Below are 20,244 nucleotides of genomic sequence, written 5' to 3' on the forward strand. Positions count from 1 at the left end.
GGGTAGATGCTGAGAGGTTGTTTCCCCTTGTGAGAGAGCGTAGGACAAGTGGGCATAATCTCAGAGTATGGGGTCGCCCGTTTAAAACAGAAATGACGAGGAATTTCTTCTCACAGATGCTAGTAAATCTGTGGAATTCTTTACTGCAGAGGGTTGTAGAAGCTGGGTCGTTCAGTGTATTCAAGGCTGAGATAGACAGATTTTTAATCAGTAAGGGAATCGAGGGTGATGAGGAAAAGACAGGAAAGTGGAGTTAAGGATTATAAGGTCAGTGATGATGTAATTGAATGGCGGAGCAGACTCGATGGGCCGAATGGCCTTCTTCTGCTCCTGCGTCTTATGGTCAAGTGCAGTAAAATCTTATTAACAAGATTAACTGATTTGAAGTTAGTGATATTGAGATAGTACATTCCACACATAAAGCACATTTCCAAAAATCATAGTGCAGAAGTCATCCAAGTCTTACTGTTGATAGCGGTTACAGTTGCTTGTATACAGTGAGCCAGCAGCTTAGCCAGGAACCTATAATTGGCCTCAGTGTGCTTGGGGACACAGGGTAGCAACCAAACCAACTCCACGCACTTAATCTTTACTCAAGAGTGTGGCTATGTGAATGTTAGAGTGCCCACAAACAACAACAAATATAAATATAGCACCATTTATGTAATAAAATGTCCAGTGGCACTTCACAGGAGCTATGATAAAACAGAATATGAGGACAACAGCACCACTCTCTTTAGGAAGGGGAAAAAACAAGGCAAAAAAAAAATGGCGGAAAATAAATAATTATTCATAAAAGTGATGTGCAACAGATAAATAATTAATTGTCCCTGCTTTCTAGTAAGAGTTTGTTATTGAACAGAAAACAAAAGCTGATCAGGTCAATCAACCTCACTTCAAATCCAGGTATTTATTCACACAAAAATACATAAATCGGTCAAAACTGAGACACAAAGTCACTCCGCTGTCATTCCCACTTCTACATCCCTCGACTTGGAGTTGACAAGTTCCCGCCTGATCTCAGGTGAAATCTGTGAATGGCAGTGGATTCTCAGCAGTTCCAGCAATGACTCTTTCTGTTCAGAGGACAGGTCCTCCTTATATCGTTGGGCAAAGGTAAGCAGACACTGGTGCCACAATACAGGCAGGTCTCGCTTATCAGTCCTGAACTGCAGAAAGTGAAACACCAAAGCGTCAATAACTCGGAAGGGAAGTGCGTACTTCTTGTCAATCATCAGTCGAAGGAAGATGCTGTTTGCTCCATTATATTCCATTTCTGCAATCTTCAGCATTGCAGCACTGTTAACAGAAGATGAATTATAGTAAAAGAGATAGAGATACTGATATCACAAAACAGATTATCAAACGTATATATGGCTGCACTGTAGAAATCATGAGTCACCAATGAAGCTTATAGTGGCTGTTTTAATTAGCTTAGAAAATACCTGAATTGGTATTTTTAATCATGAATCATTTTGGAACCAAGACATAACTTGCGTTCCATTAACCGTTTTCTCCCTCTACAAAAACATTATTCAAAAGTGGAAATTGTTGCTTGTTTACTTATTTAAAAACATAATTAGGTGGGGAAGAAACAAGGTAGAGGAAGAACTGCTCTCATCACTATGGGCAGCAACAACTTGCTTCATATAGGAGCTTTTAACGGAGAACAAATGTTCCAAAGTGCTTCACAGCGATGTCATCAAGCTGAGGGGGGAGGTATTATGATGGGTGACCAAAAGTGCAAGTGATACATTACTAACAGTGTCATAATTTCATAAAGGAGTAACAACCAACATTTAACTAACACCTTTAACAGAAACAAACACCCAAAAGTATTTCACGCATGGGTTACCAAATAAACAGTCTGATGTGTAATTTTCATTCCCTCCCCCTCCACTTACAAAGCACCACATACAAACCAACAATTACCTGGTGTGCAGAACTGGGATAGAGCATTTTGTCAGAATGCTACCGATAATGATAGCTTCTCTTAGTGTGCATGTGCCGGATTCACACAAGGGAAGTAGAATACCTGGGGAATGGAAGAAGTTGTTTTAAAAAATTGCAATTAAGCATCTATTCTTGCCGCCTTCTTGCAAGCCAGATTTTTCCCCCACCCCCTGTTTTGCTCTTGCACAAAAGGGAAAGTTAGAAATTCACCTAAACTAAAAAACAGAAAATGCTAGACAATACACCTCTGAACAGTTCTAACAAAAGATAACCTGATATATTAACTCGGCTTCTCTCTCCACAGTTGTTGCCAGACCCACTGAGCATGTCCAGCACTTTGTTTATTTCAAATTTCCAGCATCCACAGCATTTGTCCTTTTGTATTAGAAATCTACTTGTTTAGCCAAGAATGAACAGACTTGATGACTCGCTGGACACTTCTCTTTGGTATCCTGAGACATTTTCTCCAAGTCTTAAGTGTTCCCAACAACAACCAGCATCAGATTTGCAAGGTCCCTGTCCTTATTACTGTTGTCTCTAATTGGTCTGTAATCTTCTTTGTTACAGACCAATTAGAGAGAGATGCATTTATGCAAATGCCAAGTGCTCTTAAATGAAGAAATTAAAATAGGATGTGCCCCACAAATTGTCCGTTAACACTCACTGTTCAGGCTCACTTGAAAAAAATGGTCACTTGGACGAAATGACAAATGGCACCAAAGCAAGAGCCAGTACCTTCAGTACAACAGGGTAAAATAGGTTTGCTTTTAAATATCAATAGCTTTCTCGTTGCTACCATCAGTGACTGGATTGGGATCATCAGCGCTTCAATCACATATTCCAAGATTCAAAATGCTCTCCAATCAGAACCCAAGCGCAGAAGGACAGTATACAATTTACTGCAACATATTTGTCATAGTTCAAGTTAATGCCCCCAGTTCCACCTTACAGCAGTCCCAAGGACAACGATGCAGATCTACATGCACAAAACTGCAAATCAACCATATTCTGCTGATCAGGGGTAGTTTGGAAGAGAAAAACTTCCAAGTAGAATGCACCTGGTGTTATAATAAGATGCCAGACAAGAAGTAAATGTTACAGAGCTCATTTATTGACAAGTTAAAAAAGAACCATGGGTATAGCTCCATTAGCTCTCTCAATTCCCTTTACCAGATGAAAGCCAACCTTACCTTTAAACCAAGCTCCAGGTTTGAAAAGTGCTTTTTTCAAGGAAGTATAAAGGTGAAAGTTCAGGCGTTTGTATTCTGCAATATCATCTCTCACTCGAGGCAAAAGCACCAAGTTATAGAATCTCTGTGCCATCCTTGCCTTCAAATTGGCGGAAAAGATCCTGAAGGGAATTGGGGAGGGTGGGGGTGGGAACAAATAATACAAACATTGCATCAAAATTGATTTTTAAAGAAATAAAGACACAAAGGTGGTGATGTCACATTGAAGCACTCTCCGGTGGAAAGAGGCAGCAACGTGTCAGCGGGTCAACTGCTTTGGATACCGGATTACCAGCCTGAGCTCATGGTTAAGAACATCACAAGCAACTAACCTCAACAGAGCAGCACGGATCCCACCCTCAGCAGAAGCAGTATCACCACAATGCAATCACTTTCCCTTCTGTAATAAGGGGTTAAACCTAAAAGAGCTTTAAATAAAGCGAGTGCAATTGTTTTATAAACCTCTGCCAACGAAGCATAAGCGTGCTTTACAAAACTGAGCAAAAAGGACAACAGAAGAGGGACTTTGGTTCTCAAAGGGTTACACGAATACTGGTCCCTTACCTTGTTGCCTGATACATGGCTGCTGCTGTCCAGGTCTCTGGTTCAGTGATGTACAAGATCTGCTCCCAGTTTGACAACGCCGGGATAATCTTAAAGGCTTTCGGAAGTTTCCCACTCCTATACTTACACAATACCTTTTGGAAAGCAAGATGTAAATTTTAGCAAGCACAGCCAGTGTTATATTCACTGAATACAGTGCGATGCTCTTGTTTCATTCAGACTTTAAATGTAAAAAAAAAGACTTATTTTAACAAATTATATTTGAAGAAAAATTCACGCAGCCACAAAGGACACTGAACGCCAGGCACACCTGAGAAAGAAGATTCCGGCTGTGAATGGTTCAATTAAAAAAAATGGGGCTGCGTTCCAATAAACTGAATACAGAAATTGATACCATTGCAAGTTTGCCCACACGACTGCTTGCTGCATGCCAAATTTCCTCTCCCAAATTGGGTCATGACATAGACTTTCCCCCAGCACAAGAGAAGCCCTTTCCCTGAGAAACGAAGGGTGGGGAAGGCAAGAGGAAGAGGAAGAGGTCATCAACTTAAGTGTCTGTAGATGCTCAACTCAGTTGTAAACATAGAAAAGAGTAGGTCATTCAGCCCTTCAATATGATCATAGCGGATCCTCTATCTCAACGCCACACTCCTGCTCTCTCCCCATACTCCTTGATCCCTTTAGAGCTTAGAAATCTATTTCCTTAAATATATTCAGTGACTTGGCCTCCACAGCCTCTGTGGTAGAGAATTCCATGGGTTCGCCACCCTCTGAGTGAAGAAGTTTCCCCTCATCTCAATCCTAAATAACCTGCCCTGTATCCTGAGTCTGTGACCCCTTGTTCTAGACACCCCAGCCAGAGGAAGCATCATCTCCGCATCAAGTCCGTCCAGCCCTGTCAGAAGTTTATACGTTTCAATGAAATCCCCTTCATTCTTTTAAACTCCAGTGAATACAGGTCTAGTCAGCCCAATCTCTCCTCACATGACAATCCTGCCATCCCAGGAATTAGTCTGGTGAACCTTTGCTGCACTCCTTCTGTGGTAAGTACATCCTTTCTTAAGTAAGCAGACCAAAATTGCACACAATACTCCAGGTGTGGTCTCACCAAGGCCCTGTATAGCTGCAGTAAGACATCTTTGCTCCTGTACTCAAGTCCTCTCGCAATGGAGACCAACATACCATTTGTCTTCTTAACTGCTTGTTACACCTACATGCTGGCTTTCAGTGACTGATGTACAAGGACACTCAGGTCCCTTTGCACATCAACATTTCCCAATCTATCACCATTGAAATAATACTCTGCCATTCTGTTTCTCCAATCGAAGTGGATAACTTCATACTTATCCACGTTATACTATACCTGCCATGTATTTGCCCACTCACTCACTCAACTTATCTAAATCGCCTTGAAGCCTCTTAACATCCTCCTCACCACTCATATTCCTACCAAGTTTCATGTTGTCAGCAAACTTGGAAATATTACATTTGGTTTCCTCATCCAAATCATTGATATATATTGTGAATAGCTGGGGCCCAAGCACTGATCCCTGTGGTACCCCACTAGTCACCGCCTACCACTCCAAAAAAAGACCCATTTATTCCTACTCTCAGTTTCCTGTCTGCTAACTAATTCTCAATCAATGAATCACAATATCCAGGCTTGGGCTGACAAGTGGCAAGTAACATTCACACCACACAAGTGTCAGGCAATGACCATCTCCAACAAGAGAGAATCCAACCATTGCCCCTAGATGTTCAATGGCACTGAATTCCCCACTATCAACATCCTGGGGTTACCACTGACCAGAAACTGAACTGGACTAGCCATACAAATACTGTGGCTACAAGAGCAGTTCAGAGGCTCGGAGTCATGCGACGAGTAACTCACATCCTGACTCCCTAAGGCCTGTCCGTCATCTACAAGGCACAAGACAGGAGTGTGATGGAATACTGTCCATTTGCATGGATGAGTGCAGCTCCCACAACACTGAGGAAGCTGGACACCGTCCAGGACAAAGTAGCCCACTTGATTGGCACCACATCCACTCCCTCCACCACTGACACACGGTAGCAACAGTGTGTACCATCTACAAGATGCACTGCAGGAATTCACCAAGGCACCTCCAACAGCACCTTCCAAACCCATGACCACTACCACTAAGAAGGACAAGGGCAACAGTTAGATGGGAACACCATAAGCCAGAAGTTCCCCTCCAAGTCACTCACCATCTTGACTTGGAAATATATCGCCGTTCCTTTACTGTCTCTGGGTCAAAATCCTGGAACTCCCTCCCTAACAGCACTGTGGGTGTACCTACACCTCAGGGACTGCAGCGGTTCAGGAAGGCAGCTCACCACCACCTTCTCAAGGGCAACTAGGGATGGGCAGTAAATGCTGGTCCAGCCAGCGAAGCCCACATCCCGTGAATGAACTTAAAAAATGATAGCTGTTCATTCAGCTCACCTGAGATTGATGCATAAGGTAAACATGAAGGTAGAGATAGTAATTTAATTAATATATTTAAAGAATGTGTGTCATTATACTTCAAAACATCTTTATGTATCTGATCTTTTAACCTCTGTACAACCTTTTCTAGGTTTTTTTTTAAAGGGGTAAAGGAAATGTTTTGGACTGGAAATGTTTAGTGAGAGGTGTTTCACAGGGACCATTTATTAACAACATACAATAATTAGGAATTGAGGGAATATCAAATATATCAAAATTTCCTGATGAGACCAACTTTCAGGTGGAGAAAATGGCAAATAATGATTTAGACTGTTAAAGACCACAAGGGGAAGTAGACAGCCTAGTATGATAGGTGGAAAATGCAGTTTAATTCAGAGAAGCATGAAGTAAAACCTTTTGGAAATAAGAATGGGGGAAGGAAACTTAAATCTTAAAATTTCAAATGAAACGGAGGGACCTGAAAATGGAGTTACCTACCATCACTGACAAAAGCTGCCAAGAAATAGGCCAGGATGAAGCATCAGCAGCCAATGAGTCAAGGAACTGCCTTCAGGCAGAGCACACATGACATGACATGTCAGATCATTTCAGGTACCAGTTTAATTAAGTAGATGAAGCAAATGCAATTAGCGGTTTCGTTGGTTTTGTATCTGGAGGCGCCAGATGAAAAAACGATGAGGTAATATCGAACTTGTACAAGGCCTGAGTTAAGTTGCAACTGGAATACAGTTTTGGACATCCTTACAGGAAGGATAATGCTCAACTCCACTGGGTGTTACCACAGGTGAGAAATTGGTGTTATGACGAAAAACTAAGACGTGTTTTTTTCACTGGAGCTGAGCAAGTAAGAAGATGACATGATTAAAGGCTCTTTCAAGTTTATGGAGGCTTTTGATAAAGTAAGCGATAGATTGTTTCCGTTGGGCAGCACACATGTACATAATCACAAGATGCAAACGAGAGAAGAGAGCACTCAGTAGTGTGCACGACTCCACCATGCTGTGTTAACTCAACGTTATTACAATTATGCAGATCTTCCTTGAGGCTTCTCCCCTGCCTGGTTGATGCTCTGTAACTACAAAGCTGAAAAAGAAATCCTTTTTATTAAGAGCTTCCATCTCACTGAGGAAGCTTCAGGCCAATCCACATCCAACAACCTGCTCCCATTTTGGCAGCTGTGACAAATTGCACCGGGGGGGCAGCTTGTGACTGGGTGGGGGGGCGGCGGTTGCGAGGAGGGTGGAGTGACCATATGCTCAAGTCAAAGAACTGAGTTTTAAAGGACAGTCTCAAAAAAGGTGGAGAATGTTTAGTGGGAGAAATTCCAGGGCACAGCTGGCTAATGGGTGGGGCAAAGGAGAGAGAATAGACAGGGCTGAAGGTTCCTGCAGGGGGATGCCGTTGTAAAGATAGAGGAAGTAACATAGATAACACTTTAATATTGCACTATGAGAGAGACAGAATGTAGGTTCAAGTCCTCAGAGCTCCCAGCTACTAGGCTGTGGGGAGGCACATGTACTCCCCCCATCAAAGGGAAGAAACATTAACCTGCCTCAGAAATACCTATTCCCAGGTAAAATCCTAGCAAATCATCTACAAGGCTTCTCAGGCTGAGGTGGCGTTCGTCTGGGAGAGAGAGTCAAGAAAATAATTTTAAATGTAAAAGAAATAAGAATCATGCTTCACAAACAAGAGTTACGCAAATGTGTTTGTGGTTACACAGAAAATCATTCAATTAGTGCCACCATGTTTCTTCCTTCATTAATAAAGATGATGTTAGAAATGCATGGATATCCACATCAGGAAAAGACCAGCAGGCTGGCTTTCTTCTCTCTTGAAATAAAAGCTGAGGGTTTACTTCATAGGAGTCTTTAAAATTATGAAATGTTTCGTTAAAGCGGATAGAGGGAGGATGTTTTCTCCGGTGAGGAACAGCATAACTCGAGGACATCAATGCAAGTTATTCCCAAAAATTCCAATAGGGAATTTAGAAGAAACTTATCCACCCAAAGAGTGGAACACACCACCACAAATCATAAAATAAGACCATAAGAAATAGGAGCAGGTGAAGGCCATTTGACCCCTCGAACCTGTTCCACCATTCAATAAGATCATGGCTGATCTGATTGTGGCCTTAACTCCACTTTCCTGCCTCCTATAACCATAAGCACAGGGAGTGGTTGGAGGGAATGGTATGGATGCGTTTAAGGGGAAACTATACAGGTATGAGGGAGAAGGGACTAGATGATTACCATTGATGAGAAAAGATGGGAAGAAGTTTAAGTGGATCATAAATACCAGCATGGCCTGTTTCAGTGATGTATATCCTACTTTTCTTTTATTCATTTAGCTGGGAAAGCAGTTATAAACGATGTTGATATTAGCAATTAATTTAACGCTTGCCACCGACACAGTGTTGTGATGCCACCAGGAATGGATCTCTCAGGGCAGAAGTCCAGTGTATGGACGATGGTCTCGCTTGGATGGCCACTGTCACAATTAAAGCTGTTCCTCATGTTCCCCTTGAGGAGTGAGTGGCCACATATTCCCCGGCCCGTCCTCAAGCCATTGAGGGGTTGTCCAGATTTTCTGTGGAAACCTGGGCCTCCACCACTCGGGTCAGTTACCAGGTTGTAGTTGGCGACGTACCCAGAGATGTGCCATCGAGAGGTAGGGCTGTTGCATGTTTGTAGCTCATGGAGTGTGTTCCAGTAGGATTTCAGAGGAGTGTGTGGGGTTTTTTTTTGAGGTTCTGTGTCAATGGGAGCATTTCATTAGCCATCAGCTAGTGGGGTTCTTTGAGGAGGAGATGTTTTTCCTGCGGACATCAAGAGTTTCAATACATGCTAGCACGGGAAGCTACTTGTGCAGCGTTGGTCTCAATGTCATATTACATATCCTATGTTAAGAAGTATGAAGCAATTTTGGTCATTCTATCCACTTTTCTCACTTGCTAGCCAACACAACACTCCCTCTACTGGCAAGACTCAATATAGTAAATTATTACAAATAGCACCCAATATAAGAACGTGCGCCCTCGAGGTACAATACTCTATTGCTAAACCTGCTGCCTTGGGTGAATAAAATACAATTTACTATGAACATGGCGGAACCCTTTACCTCACGAACTCCCTTGTACACTTCCAGGACTCTGGGGTCAAGCTGAGGCATAGGCCGGCCAGAGAATTCAGACATGGCTGTCGCCACTTCCGTCTGCTTCTCTGTGATCTTCTCCATAATGATGTCAGCAAGAGTACGCCTTTAGTGCAGAACAAAAAAAGTTAACTGACCAGTGCACACGTGCAGCCAAAATAGATTTACATCCAATTGATGCTTGGGCTCAAAATAGTAGGGCTGATAACTCTGACAACATCTTCCAACTCCACAGCTAGTGATAGTATAAGGAACAAGACATCGAAGGCCTCAAGTACATTATAACGTCATTAAGTACGACTTAACCTCAGTCAAAGCAGTTCGAAGGATAAATTCATTGCCCCATGTGATGTTCCCATACAGGAACAAAAAAGCCCAAATTCAACTCCTGCAGTGGGGTATTTACATTTAGCTTCAGTATTCAAGGGAAGGCAGGTGAGCTGAGCTGATCGAAAAATATGGAAAATCAACCTGCTGGCAGCTGCTCCTGATCACTACACAATGATCCCTGCTGGAAACCATGCAAACGCTCACATCAGAAGAGAAAATAATAAAGCTCAAGCTACGATGTTCACCCTATTCCATGGCCACTCACAGACAAATGGCCTGCTGACAATCACAGTGAAAGACAGGGTTTATGGAGGGAGGGGGTGGGATGGGAATGGGGGGTGGGATTGGAATGGGGGGTGGGATGGGAATGGGAGGTGGGATGGGAATGGGAGCAGCGGATGAGATGATGGAATTGGTCAAGTGTACTGATTTGACCACAAGCTTTCCATGATTCTCTGCTAGTCTCTTGTAAGGGTGAGGCATATTCAAAACATGTAAATAATGTACTTATCATTTCAAATAGCAATGCTGTGCACTAAAAACATCACTGCTGTGGTGAGGGGGGAAAGTGATTCGATTCAGCTCCTCCATCCCTTAAAAATCTGGCACCGCTCTCTGACTACCATAGAGACACTGGTCACGCTACACAACGACAGGCACCAGAGGCCGTCCACAGGAATCTCTCCCCATCTCCCCCGCTGAAGGGGAGAATCCAGCATGACAATAATTAAAAATAGCCTAAATCGTGGGTGGGGGTGGGGGAGGGGAGGGGAGAGAGAGAGAGAGAGAGAGAGAGAGAGAGAAAATCAGTCAGCATCAGGAACTCCAGAATGCAGCAGGCACACAGCACAACTTGCAGAGTTTTGTGTGGAAGTGGCTCTTCTTCCCAGCAGAAATATCAAAAAGCATAGGGCCTGCCTGCCTATTTATCTGACATTACCTCAGTGGTGGATTTTTGCTCATGAACATATCAATTGCCTTTTCATCCTCAGGGCTCACGATGACCTCCTCACAATACCCTTCCTTTGCGATTGCTGCAGCTCTGTCCAGCGTCGGCCATTCATCATCTGAGTCAGAGTCCGGACCTTGACCTTTTGAACTTGTGCCTACAATATCAAAACATGTTGAATAGCCACAAACACTCTGGCACAGGGCACCTCTTCAAAACTATTCATCCAATTACTTTTTTCCTACTTTAAATGGTCACTTTTTGTTCTCACCCTCTTGGTTTAGCTTCCTCTGACCTTTCGAAAGAGGTCAGCTAGTGACCTCTTTCATGGCTCCTTAACCAAACTTCTGTGGGCGTCCAAGGATTACTTATTTCCAAATATAAAGCAGCAATTGATAAGGCAACGCAGAGGGGGAAGTGTCACCAGCCAAGATGCGAACTTGCCATATTGAATAGAGCTGCTGAGCCCCTGCAGTGCAGTATCTGTAAGTGTTTTCTTGTGGTAACTCTATTAAATATGGCAAGCAGATCTTTCTATGTGCACAATCCTTCAGCCTTTCTGTTGAAGTCTTGTCTTAAGGTGGTGTTCCTCCTTCAGCGTACATTCAACAGTTCCAGACTTGCAACTCTGGATAACATTGAACATAAACGTAGACGGAATCATTCTAATGCTTACAATGCAAGGGGAGGCCATTCAGTAGTTGAGCTGTGCCGGCTCTCCTCAAGAGAGACTCAGCAAATCCCTCTCTCCCCTGTCCTCTCGCCACAGCCCTGCAAATTCACTCTTTGGGGCTTATCCAATTCCCTCTTGAAAGCCTCGATTGAATCTGCCTCCACCTTCACCACCATCTAAGGCAATGCATTCCAGCTCTTAGCCAGCCACTGAGAAAAGGGTTTCTCCTCGTATCACCGTTCAATCTTTCGCCAATCACCGTATATTGGTTCTTCACCGTTCCGCCGATGGAAACCGTTTCTTCCCATCTACCTACAGGAAAACCTCGGTTATCCGGCGTACTCTGGGAGTGGGAGGCGCCAGTTAACGAGATGCAAGGCAAGTTCTGTTTTTTTTCAAACCCGACCCCAGAATTCCGGTTAATAGAGAATTCCAGTTGATTGAGTGCCGGATAACAGAAATTTAACGGCCCCTAGATTGTTAAATTCTGTACTGCAAACCGTACTGTAATGGTCTTTGACTTTCCTACAAGAAGGGTTTTTAGCAATATTGCTGCCAAGGACTGAAAATAGTTTAGCAGCTGATGCAATTGGGTCTTGTTGTTTTTCCAAGATTACCTAACACTGGTTAAACGAATGTTACAAATTTCAAGGCATTGTTTTTACCCATGCCCAGCCCTGTATCTTTAGGAGTAGCAGGTAAAATAGGAACCTCAAGCGCATTCGCCACCAACATTACGACCAATGCTTAGGAATGGTAAATAAAATGGGCTCAGGGCCCTGCGACTCTGAAATAAAACAGAACACGTTGCATCACCACCTCAAAAGGAAAGGGTTACCATTTACCAGCCTTTTCAGATGCTAAGAGATCTCCTGTATATTTACGAACATACGAACAAGGAGCAGGAGTAGGCCATTCAGCCCCTCGAGCCTGCTCGGCCAGTTAATAAGATCATGGCTGATCTGATAGTAAGCTCAAATCTGCTCAAATCCTGCCTCCCCTCAATAACCTATCATCCCTTTGCTTAACAAGAATCTATCCACCTCTGCCTTAAAAATATTCACCATCTTTTCAGGAAGAGAGTTCCAAAGACTCATGACCCTGAGTGAAAAAGTTTCACCTCATCTCCGTTTTAAGTGGGTGACCCCTTATTTTTAAACAGTGACCCCCTAGTTCTAGATTCTCCCACAACAGGAAACATCCCCTCCACATCCACCCTGTCAAGACCCCTCAAGATCTTATATATTTCAATCAAGTCCATCTCTTACTCTTCTAAACTCCAGCAGATACAAGCCTAACCTGTCCAACCTTCCCTCATAAGACAGCCCGCCCATTCCAGGTGTAAGTCTGATAAATTTTCTCTGAATTGCTTCCAACACATTTACATCATTCCTTAAATAAGGTGACCAGTACTGTGCACAGTACTCCACTTTTTTCACCAGCTTCCATGTGCCCTGTTTCAGACTACCAGGAGACCAATGTGAAATCAAGAAAATATAGTTATTTAAAAACATTGAAATATAAGGAAATATGCCCATCCATGATTAAATCTTACCATTTTCACTTTAATTAATGAAATGATTATAGATTTCCCTTCCCATTCTCCTAAAAGTTCAATTAACGTTGGGGTACAATTCCACAGGCCTTAAACTCTGACAAACCATAGACAATCATTGTGTACGTGCATCCCACCATGTAAAGTCATCTACAAGGTGTCATTTTGAGGTGTACCAAACCAACATACTCTGTAATTTTGCATGCTGCTTTGAGTTTCCTCTAAAAGAGTCACAAATATGCAGTGTCATGGATATTCTCTAGGGTACAGCAGGACTGATCATTCCCATCAGCAGTCCTACCTTTCGGAGTTTTCCCCCCAGTCACCCAGTTTCAAACCAACTGAAGGTGATGTCACAACAAGACCCCCTTGTGACCTGAACTACTTCCTCATGTGCACACATGTACCTCAGACCATTTCAAAGTCTGGCCAAGATGAGACCAGGTGTAAATTGTTAAGCTATTTGATTTCATAAACAGCAACTCTTTCGAGTACAAACCCATTTCCATCTGTTTATACAGATGAAGTTACATTGTTTCATAGTTTGCCATTGTGAGATTTGAACTCTTGATCTTGGGGTTACAAACCCAGTACCATAACCACTTGGCTATTCAGGCCAAGCCTTCATAAACAGCAAGGTGAACATTCAGAATAGCAGTTAAGGCCGGAATGACTTTATACAATCAACTTGATTTCAAAGAATAATGAGCACATTGCACTTCCCCATCTCTGGCCCAATTTGAAAAATAACACTTAACAACTCTCTTGCTCTACCCTCACAATCTGGAGTACTCTAGTAACCTTTTTGATTGCACCCCTGGTTTGGTCCATGTTTTTATATCACTGTTTGACAGCTGGAGGGCAGGGTCTAGGACCAGGAACCTTCCTACACATTGATAAACATCTCACAACCAATTACCATGGGAAGATAACAGATTGCTTGCTTTCAGCATTTTGTGGAACCAATGTCATTCATTAACATTTTAATCAACCTTTTGTCTTAATACTTTGTGAATATGTTTTGCTTTAAAGCCCCACGATTTAAAATGTAACTTTTTACAAATTCCTGGTGGGGGCGGGGAGAGAAATGATCAATGCATGGGAACACCGCCACCTAGAGGTTCCCACCCAAGGCACCACCATCCTGCCTGGAAATATATCGCCGTCCCTTCACTGTCGCTGGGTCAAAATCCTGGAACTCCGTCCCGACCAGCACTGTCAATGTAGCTACACCACGCGGTCTGCAGCAGTTTGAGAAGGCAGCTCACCACCCACCTTCTCAAGGGCAATTAGGGATGGGCAATAAACGCAGGTCTAGCCAGTGGCGCCCACATACCATGAATGAATTTTTTTCTAAAAGTCCCGCAAGTGTGACAGGAGTTTGAACAAACTGTGCACTGAAGCAATTCACCTCAGTCAGTTGTACAACATACTGGTACAACAAATGAAAAAAAAAATCACATGACAGTCCCAATCCAAAACCTTAACAGTCCCTCCCCCCCTTGGTTTCTGAATGACCAACTACACCTTTTTCTGATCTTACTAATACTAGAAAATCATTTAAATATTCTGAAGGATCCAAGTGTCCGTTAGCAGAAAAACCGGTCCAATAAAGTCCCAATGTTTCAACATTCAGAGCGTAACGCAGCCTCTTGTTTTACAAGTGGGAGAGGTCTGGAGGGTTATAGACTAGGTGCAGGTCAATGGGATTAGCGGAATAATATTTCGGCACAGACTAGAAGGGCCGAATGGCCTGTTTTCTGTGCTGCAGTGATCTATGGTTCTAAGTCCAATTACTTGGACAACTTGGAATGTTTTTGAAGAGAGGACGACCTACTTCTGCTGAAGAATTGTTCGAGTTTCTGTGCACCACATTTTGGGAGGGAATTTGAAGGCTTTGGAGAGGGTGGAATGGGATTCACTAGAATGGATCCAGGGATGAGGAATTAGTTACATGAATGGGCTGGAGAATCTTCGGTCGTTTTCCTTAGAGCAGAGGTTAAGAGAGATTCGAGGGAGGTGTCTAAAAGTCAAGAGCTTAGACAAGTATACAAACAGAATCTGTTCCCAATCGATAACCAGAGGGCACAGATTTAAGGTGATTCACTAAAGAGTCCAAGGCAACAGGAGGAAGAACATTTTTTTAAAAAAAACATGAGTGGTTAGGATTTGGAATGCACTGTCTAATAGGGTGATGGATACAGATTCAATAATAACAATCAAAAGAGAATTGGATGAACAGTTATCCAGCCATATAAGGGAAAGAGCGAGGGAGTGGGGCTAACTGGATCGTTCATTGAAAGAACCAGCGCAGACTCAATAGGACAAATGGTCACCTTCTGTGCTGTACAATTGTATGAAAACACAAAAAGTGTGGTTTATATTTGTCAGCCGTGGTCATACAATTGCTCCAACACATAGAAAAGGTTGTCAATAGATGGTAGTTTTGTCAGTTTCTGTAAAGAAACAGGATAATGGTTCCCACTGAACACCCGCAGGATCTACAGCCGGCCATTCAGCCCGACTGGTCTATGCTGCCGTTTATGCTCCGCACCGTTTTCTTCTCACCTTACTTCATCTAACAACATCTCCAGCTTTCTTTCTCCCTCCTGTGCTTAACTAGCCTCTCCTTAACCTGGTTAGAATTCCAACTCCTTCAAAATTCAAAATGTTTCTTTTTTGAGGCGAGGGTGGGGGGGGGTGGGGGGGAGTTCTGATCAAAAGAAACTAATTTTACATCCACCTTGGAGAGGCTGGGGTGATGCAGGTTTAAGACAAATCCTGTGAGTGTCTGTAGCATCCTCCGCCCCCCCCCCCCCTCCCCTCCCCTCCCCCTTCTCTCTCCCTCCCTCTCCTCCCTCTCTGCCTCCTCTCTCTCCCTCTCCCCCCCTCTCTCTAACCCCCATCTCTCTCTACCCCTCCTCTCTTTCTCTCTCTCGACCCCCCTCTCTCGACCCCCCTCTCTCTCCCTCTCTCGACCCCCCTCTCTCTCCCTCTCTCGACCCCCCCTCTCTCCCCCTCTCTCGACCTCCCTCTCTCTCTCTCTCTCTCTCCCTCTCCCCCTCTCTCCCTCTCTCCCTCTCTCTCTCTGCCCCCCTCTCTCTCTACCCCTCCTCTCTTTCTCTCTCTCGACCCCCCTCTCTCTCCCTCTCTCGACCCCCCTCTCTCTCCCTCTCTCGACCCCCCTCTCTCTCCCTCTCTCGACCCCCCTCTCTCTCCCTCTCTCGACCCCCCTCTCTCTCCCTCTCTCTCTCCCTCTCTCTCCCTCTCTCTCTCCCTCTCCCCCCTCTCCCTCTCCCTCTCCCCCTCTCCCCCTCTCCCTCTGTCTCCCTCCCTCTCTCTCTCCTTCTCTCTCTCTCTCCCTCTCCCCCTCCCCCTCTCTCTCTCTCCCTCTCTCCCTCTCCCCCTCTCCCCCTCTCCCTCTCCCCCTCTCTCCCTCTCCCCCTCTCTCTCTCCCTCTCCCTCTCCCTCTCCCCCTCTCTCCCTCTCTCCCTCTCTCCCTCTCCCCCTCTCTCCCTCTCTCTCTCTCTCCCTCTCCCCCTCCCCCTCTCTCTCTCTCCCTCTCTCCCTCTCTCCCTCTCCCCCCTCTCCCTCTCCCCCTCTCCCTCTCCCCCTCTCTCTCTCTCCCTCTCCCTCTCCCTCTCTCTCCCTCTCCCCCTCCTCCTCTCCCTCCCTGCTGGTGGTCTGGTGCAGTCAGACCCAATTCCAAAGGACTCGGGAGGCAGATTCTCCTCTCCACAGGCGCTGCTGCTGCTGGGGGGAGAGGCGGGGGGGGGGGGTGGGGGGAGAGGCGGGGGGGGGGTGGGGGGGGGGGAGAGGCGGGGGGGGGTGGGGGGGGCAGGTGGGGGGGGGGGGGGGGTGGGGGGAGGGGGAGAGGGGGGGGGGGAGGGGGTGGTTCTCTCTCTCTCTCTCTCTGTCTGTGTTTCTATTTCAGACCTACCCAGGACCGTGGTTTGGGCTCTCTCGCCTCCCTTCCTCTTGCCGACCCCGTGCTCTGCCTCCAGCTCCTCCTGCTGAATCCTGGCCTGCTCCAGGATCCGGCGGGACAGCTTCTCATCGACGTACTCATCCTCCTCGGCCTCCGGCCCCGGCCCCTGCCCGCGGCCCCGGCCCCGGCCCCGCTTCTTGATGCGGCTGACGGCTTTGACGGCGGCTCCCTGCAGGATCTGATCGGCCAAGGCCAGGTTCCGGGGCTCCGGGCCACTTCTAGCCGCTCTAACCTTCGGCATTTCCCGCTGAAACTCACCACCGACCCTTTAAAAAAAAAAGCTGCTCCCCCTCCTCCCCACTCCCTCCCGATCCCCCGATCCCCGGATCCCCGATCCCCCGATTCCAGGGAAACCCCCCCCCCCCCCGCCAACACCGCCGGACAGGATTAAACAGCCACACTCCCGGCCAGCCCACGTGGCCCGGACACCCGCCCACTGCGCCTGCGCGGCATGTAACTATTTCCCTGCAACACACCGCGTTCCACTCATTAGCATAGTCAATTTCATGCAAATTGACCCTCCCTGCCGCCCCCCCCCCCCTCCCCCCCCCCGCCGCTGCCTTTCTATCCCCTGGTCCACCCAGGCCCTCCTGTTTGTGTTTATTTTTGTTTCTGACCTCCTGTTGTCTCTTGAAATCATAGAGATTCCACGCAGCCCCAGAAAGAGGCCGTTCAGCCCATCGCGCCTCTGTTGGCTCTTCCAAGCTCACCCAGTTAGTCTCACAATGACCCCCCACATCTTAACCCTACAAACTTTTCCCCCTTCAAATACTCATCCGGTGTTATCGAACTGGATTCCACCAGCTTTTCAGGCCATGACCCCCCACATCTTAACCCTACAAACTTTTCCCCCTTCAAATACTCATCCGGTGTTATCGAACTGGATTCCACCAGCTTTTCAGGCCATGACCCCCCACATCTTAACCCTACAAACTTTTCCCCCTTCAAATACTCATCCGGTGTTATCAAACTGGATTCCACCAGCTTTTCAGGCCATGACCCCCCACATCTTAACCCTACAAACTTTTCCCCCTTCAAATACTCATCCGGTGTTATCGAACTGGATTCCACCAGCTTTTCAGGCAGATCATAACTTTCCTCCAGCCCCACGACCTGCGCCCCTCTCATTCTGACCTCTTGAGCGTCCCTGATTTTAATCACTTCACCACTGGTGGCCGTGCCTCCAATTGCCAAGGACCTAAGCTCTAGAATACCCTCCCTACACTTCCCCACGTCTCTACCTTGCTTTCCCCTTTCTAAACTCTCCTTAGAACCGACCCCTTTGACCAAGATTTCTGTGGCTCAGTGCCATATTTCGTTTTCACAGAATTGATACAGTGCAGAACGAGGCCATTTGGCCCATCATGTCTGCACCTGGTCTCTACATGAGCCATTCACCTATTGCCACTCCCCCCGCCTTACCCCCGTAACACTGCACATTGTTCCTTTTCATATAACAGTGAATGCCTCGATTGAACCTACCTCCACCACACTCTCAGGCACTGCATTCTAGACCCTAACCACTCGCTGCATGAAAAAGTTTTTCCTCAAGTCGCTTTCACTAACTACTTTAAATCTGTGCCCCCTTGTTCTCAGCCCTTTCAGGAGTGGGAACACTGTCTCCATATCTACTCTGCCCAGGCATCACTTGATTTTGAACACCTCTATCAAATCTCTCAGCAGTCTTCCCCCCAAGGAAAACAGTCCACCTTCTCCAATCTATCTTCATATCTGAAGTTCCTCATCCCTGGAACCATTCTTGTGAATCTTTCATAGTACTCCTGTGAAGCATTCTGGGATTTTTTTAAATAACATTAAAGGTGCTATATGAATACAAGTTGCTGTAGTTGTTGTTGCATAAAATAAAGTCCCTCTGGTTATTTTGTCAATTTCCTATATCCACAACTTTAGTCCATGCCCATTACCTCAACTCTCTACTCTTCTAATGGGTCCAGAGCAAGCGGCCCAGCCTTGATCCTCCATAAGCTTCAACTCATCCAAAATCAGACAGGCCTGCACAAAGGCTCACTCTCCCACCACAATCTGCAAGCTCACATGAGCCATCAGACCCAAGGGTGCCAATTTCAAAATGCTTACACTTCTTTCAAATCCAGGTGGGAGATGAGGAGAATATTTTTATGTGGTGACTAATGATCTGAAACATGCTGCCAGAAAGGGTGGTGGAAGCAGATTCAACAGTAACTTTGAAAAAGGAATTAGATAATTCAATATAATTCCATGTAAGTTAATTACTTGAAGGGGAAAATTAGCAGAGTTAGGAGGAAAGAGCAGGTATTGGCATTGATTGGATAACTCTTCCAAAGAGCCGGCACATGCATACTAGGCCAGACAGGTTCCTTCTGTGCTATATGATTCTATGATTCAATAACAATTGCTTAGTAATATGTCTGCTGAAGGTCAGGAAAATCCTGGGTTTCTCAGTAAGTATTTTCTTCTTAAAAGTTGCAATTCCATTACTGCAACCAAGGTGGTGAAAATGGCTGCAACTTCCTCCTATTTGGGGCAATAAATATGGATCTGTGGATAATAGCAGCTCGTTCATGAATCTCCCTGATAGTCCCTTTCTTCTTGAATCTTCACAAAACTCAGGAGCAGAGATTTTCAGAAAAAGTTTGACATGTCAAGCTAAGGTTTACTATGGCAACCATAACAAAGTTATGTCATCTATTCAGGCTAATCTGCTGAAAACTCTGGAACAGGAGCAGCACTGACAGCGGCTCTCAAGGTCACAACCACCTCCGACTTCTATGCATCCTGCTCCTTTTGACTAGCACAGGGGGATAACTACAGCATCAATCAATCTGTGGTGCACAGTTGCATCAGACCAGTCACTGATTATTCATTCACCGGGGCAAACAGCCCAAGGGATAAGTGGCAGCTGGTTCCAGTCTGCTCCAATCTGTATTGTGCCACCTTGTCCTGTAAGCAGAGAAACGATGTTGAGATTTTGGAGGTGTGGGGAACATATTGTGGCATTGTGCCCCTGATACAGCACCATTTTGTGTGTCTGTGAAGATGTGTGGACATGAATAAGTACTGTGCAACTAGATTTTGTTAAGATGTCAACATGCCAAGAGTTCGAGATAAATTGCAACTGGAATTGGTACTCTTCTACTTCATGGCAGATATGGTAAAGTTCCAACAGTTGTTAGGTAGTCTGAGTCCTTTGTATGGAGCAACAGTTGATTTCTAACAATGTAGGGGATCCATGCTTATTTTATGTGTCTGTTTGACAAAAAGCTGCTTGTAGATGAGCTTACCTCGGCTGATGTCTTCATTTCTAATAATTTCTGATTTGGTGCCATCCTTTAGTTGGTCCAGACTACACCGACTTATGCATCCATGCACAAGGCTACTTT

At 45.3% G+C, this 20,244-nt stretch overlaps 1 protein-coding gene across 1 annotated transcript; it reads right to left on the reverse strand.

The window, feature by feature from the left end:
• Positions 1 to 895: 895 nt before the first annotated feature.
• Positions 896 to 17,144, reverse strand: bysl (bystin-like). The gene is made up of 7 exons (XM_041196465.1): positions 16,817 to 17,144; positions 10,640 to 10,805; positions 9,337 to 9,475; positions 3,747 to 3,880; positions 3,144 to 3,304; positions 1,933 to 2,035; positions 896 to 1,299 (listed from the first exon to the last, which is right to left on the reverse strand). The coding sequence occupies exons 1-7, from the start codon at positions 17,103 to 17,105 to the stop codon at positions 957 to 959; spliced, it is 1,335 nt and encodes a 444-aa protein (XP_041052399.1). The 5' UTR covers positions 17,106 to 17,144; the 3' UTR covers positions 896 to 956.
• Positions 17,145 to 20,244: the final 3,100 nt, after the last annotated feature.

Source organism: Carcharodon carcharias, chromosome 9 (genome assembly GCF_017639515.1).
Source record: "Carcharodon carcharias isolate sCarCar2 chromosome 9, sCarCar2.pri, whole genome shotgun sequence".
NCBI classification, from domain to species: Eukaryota; Metazoa; Chordata; class Chondrichthyes; order Lamniformes; family Lamnidae; genus Carcharodon; species Carcharodon carcharias.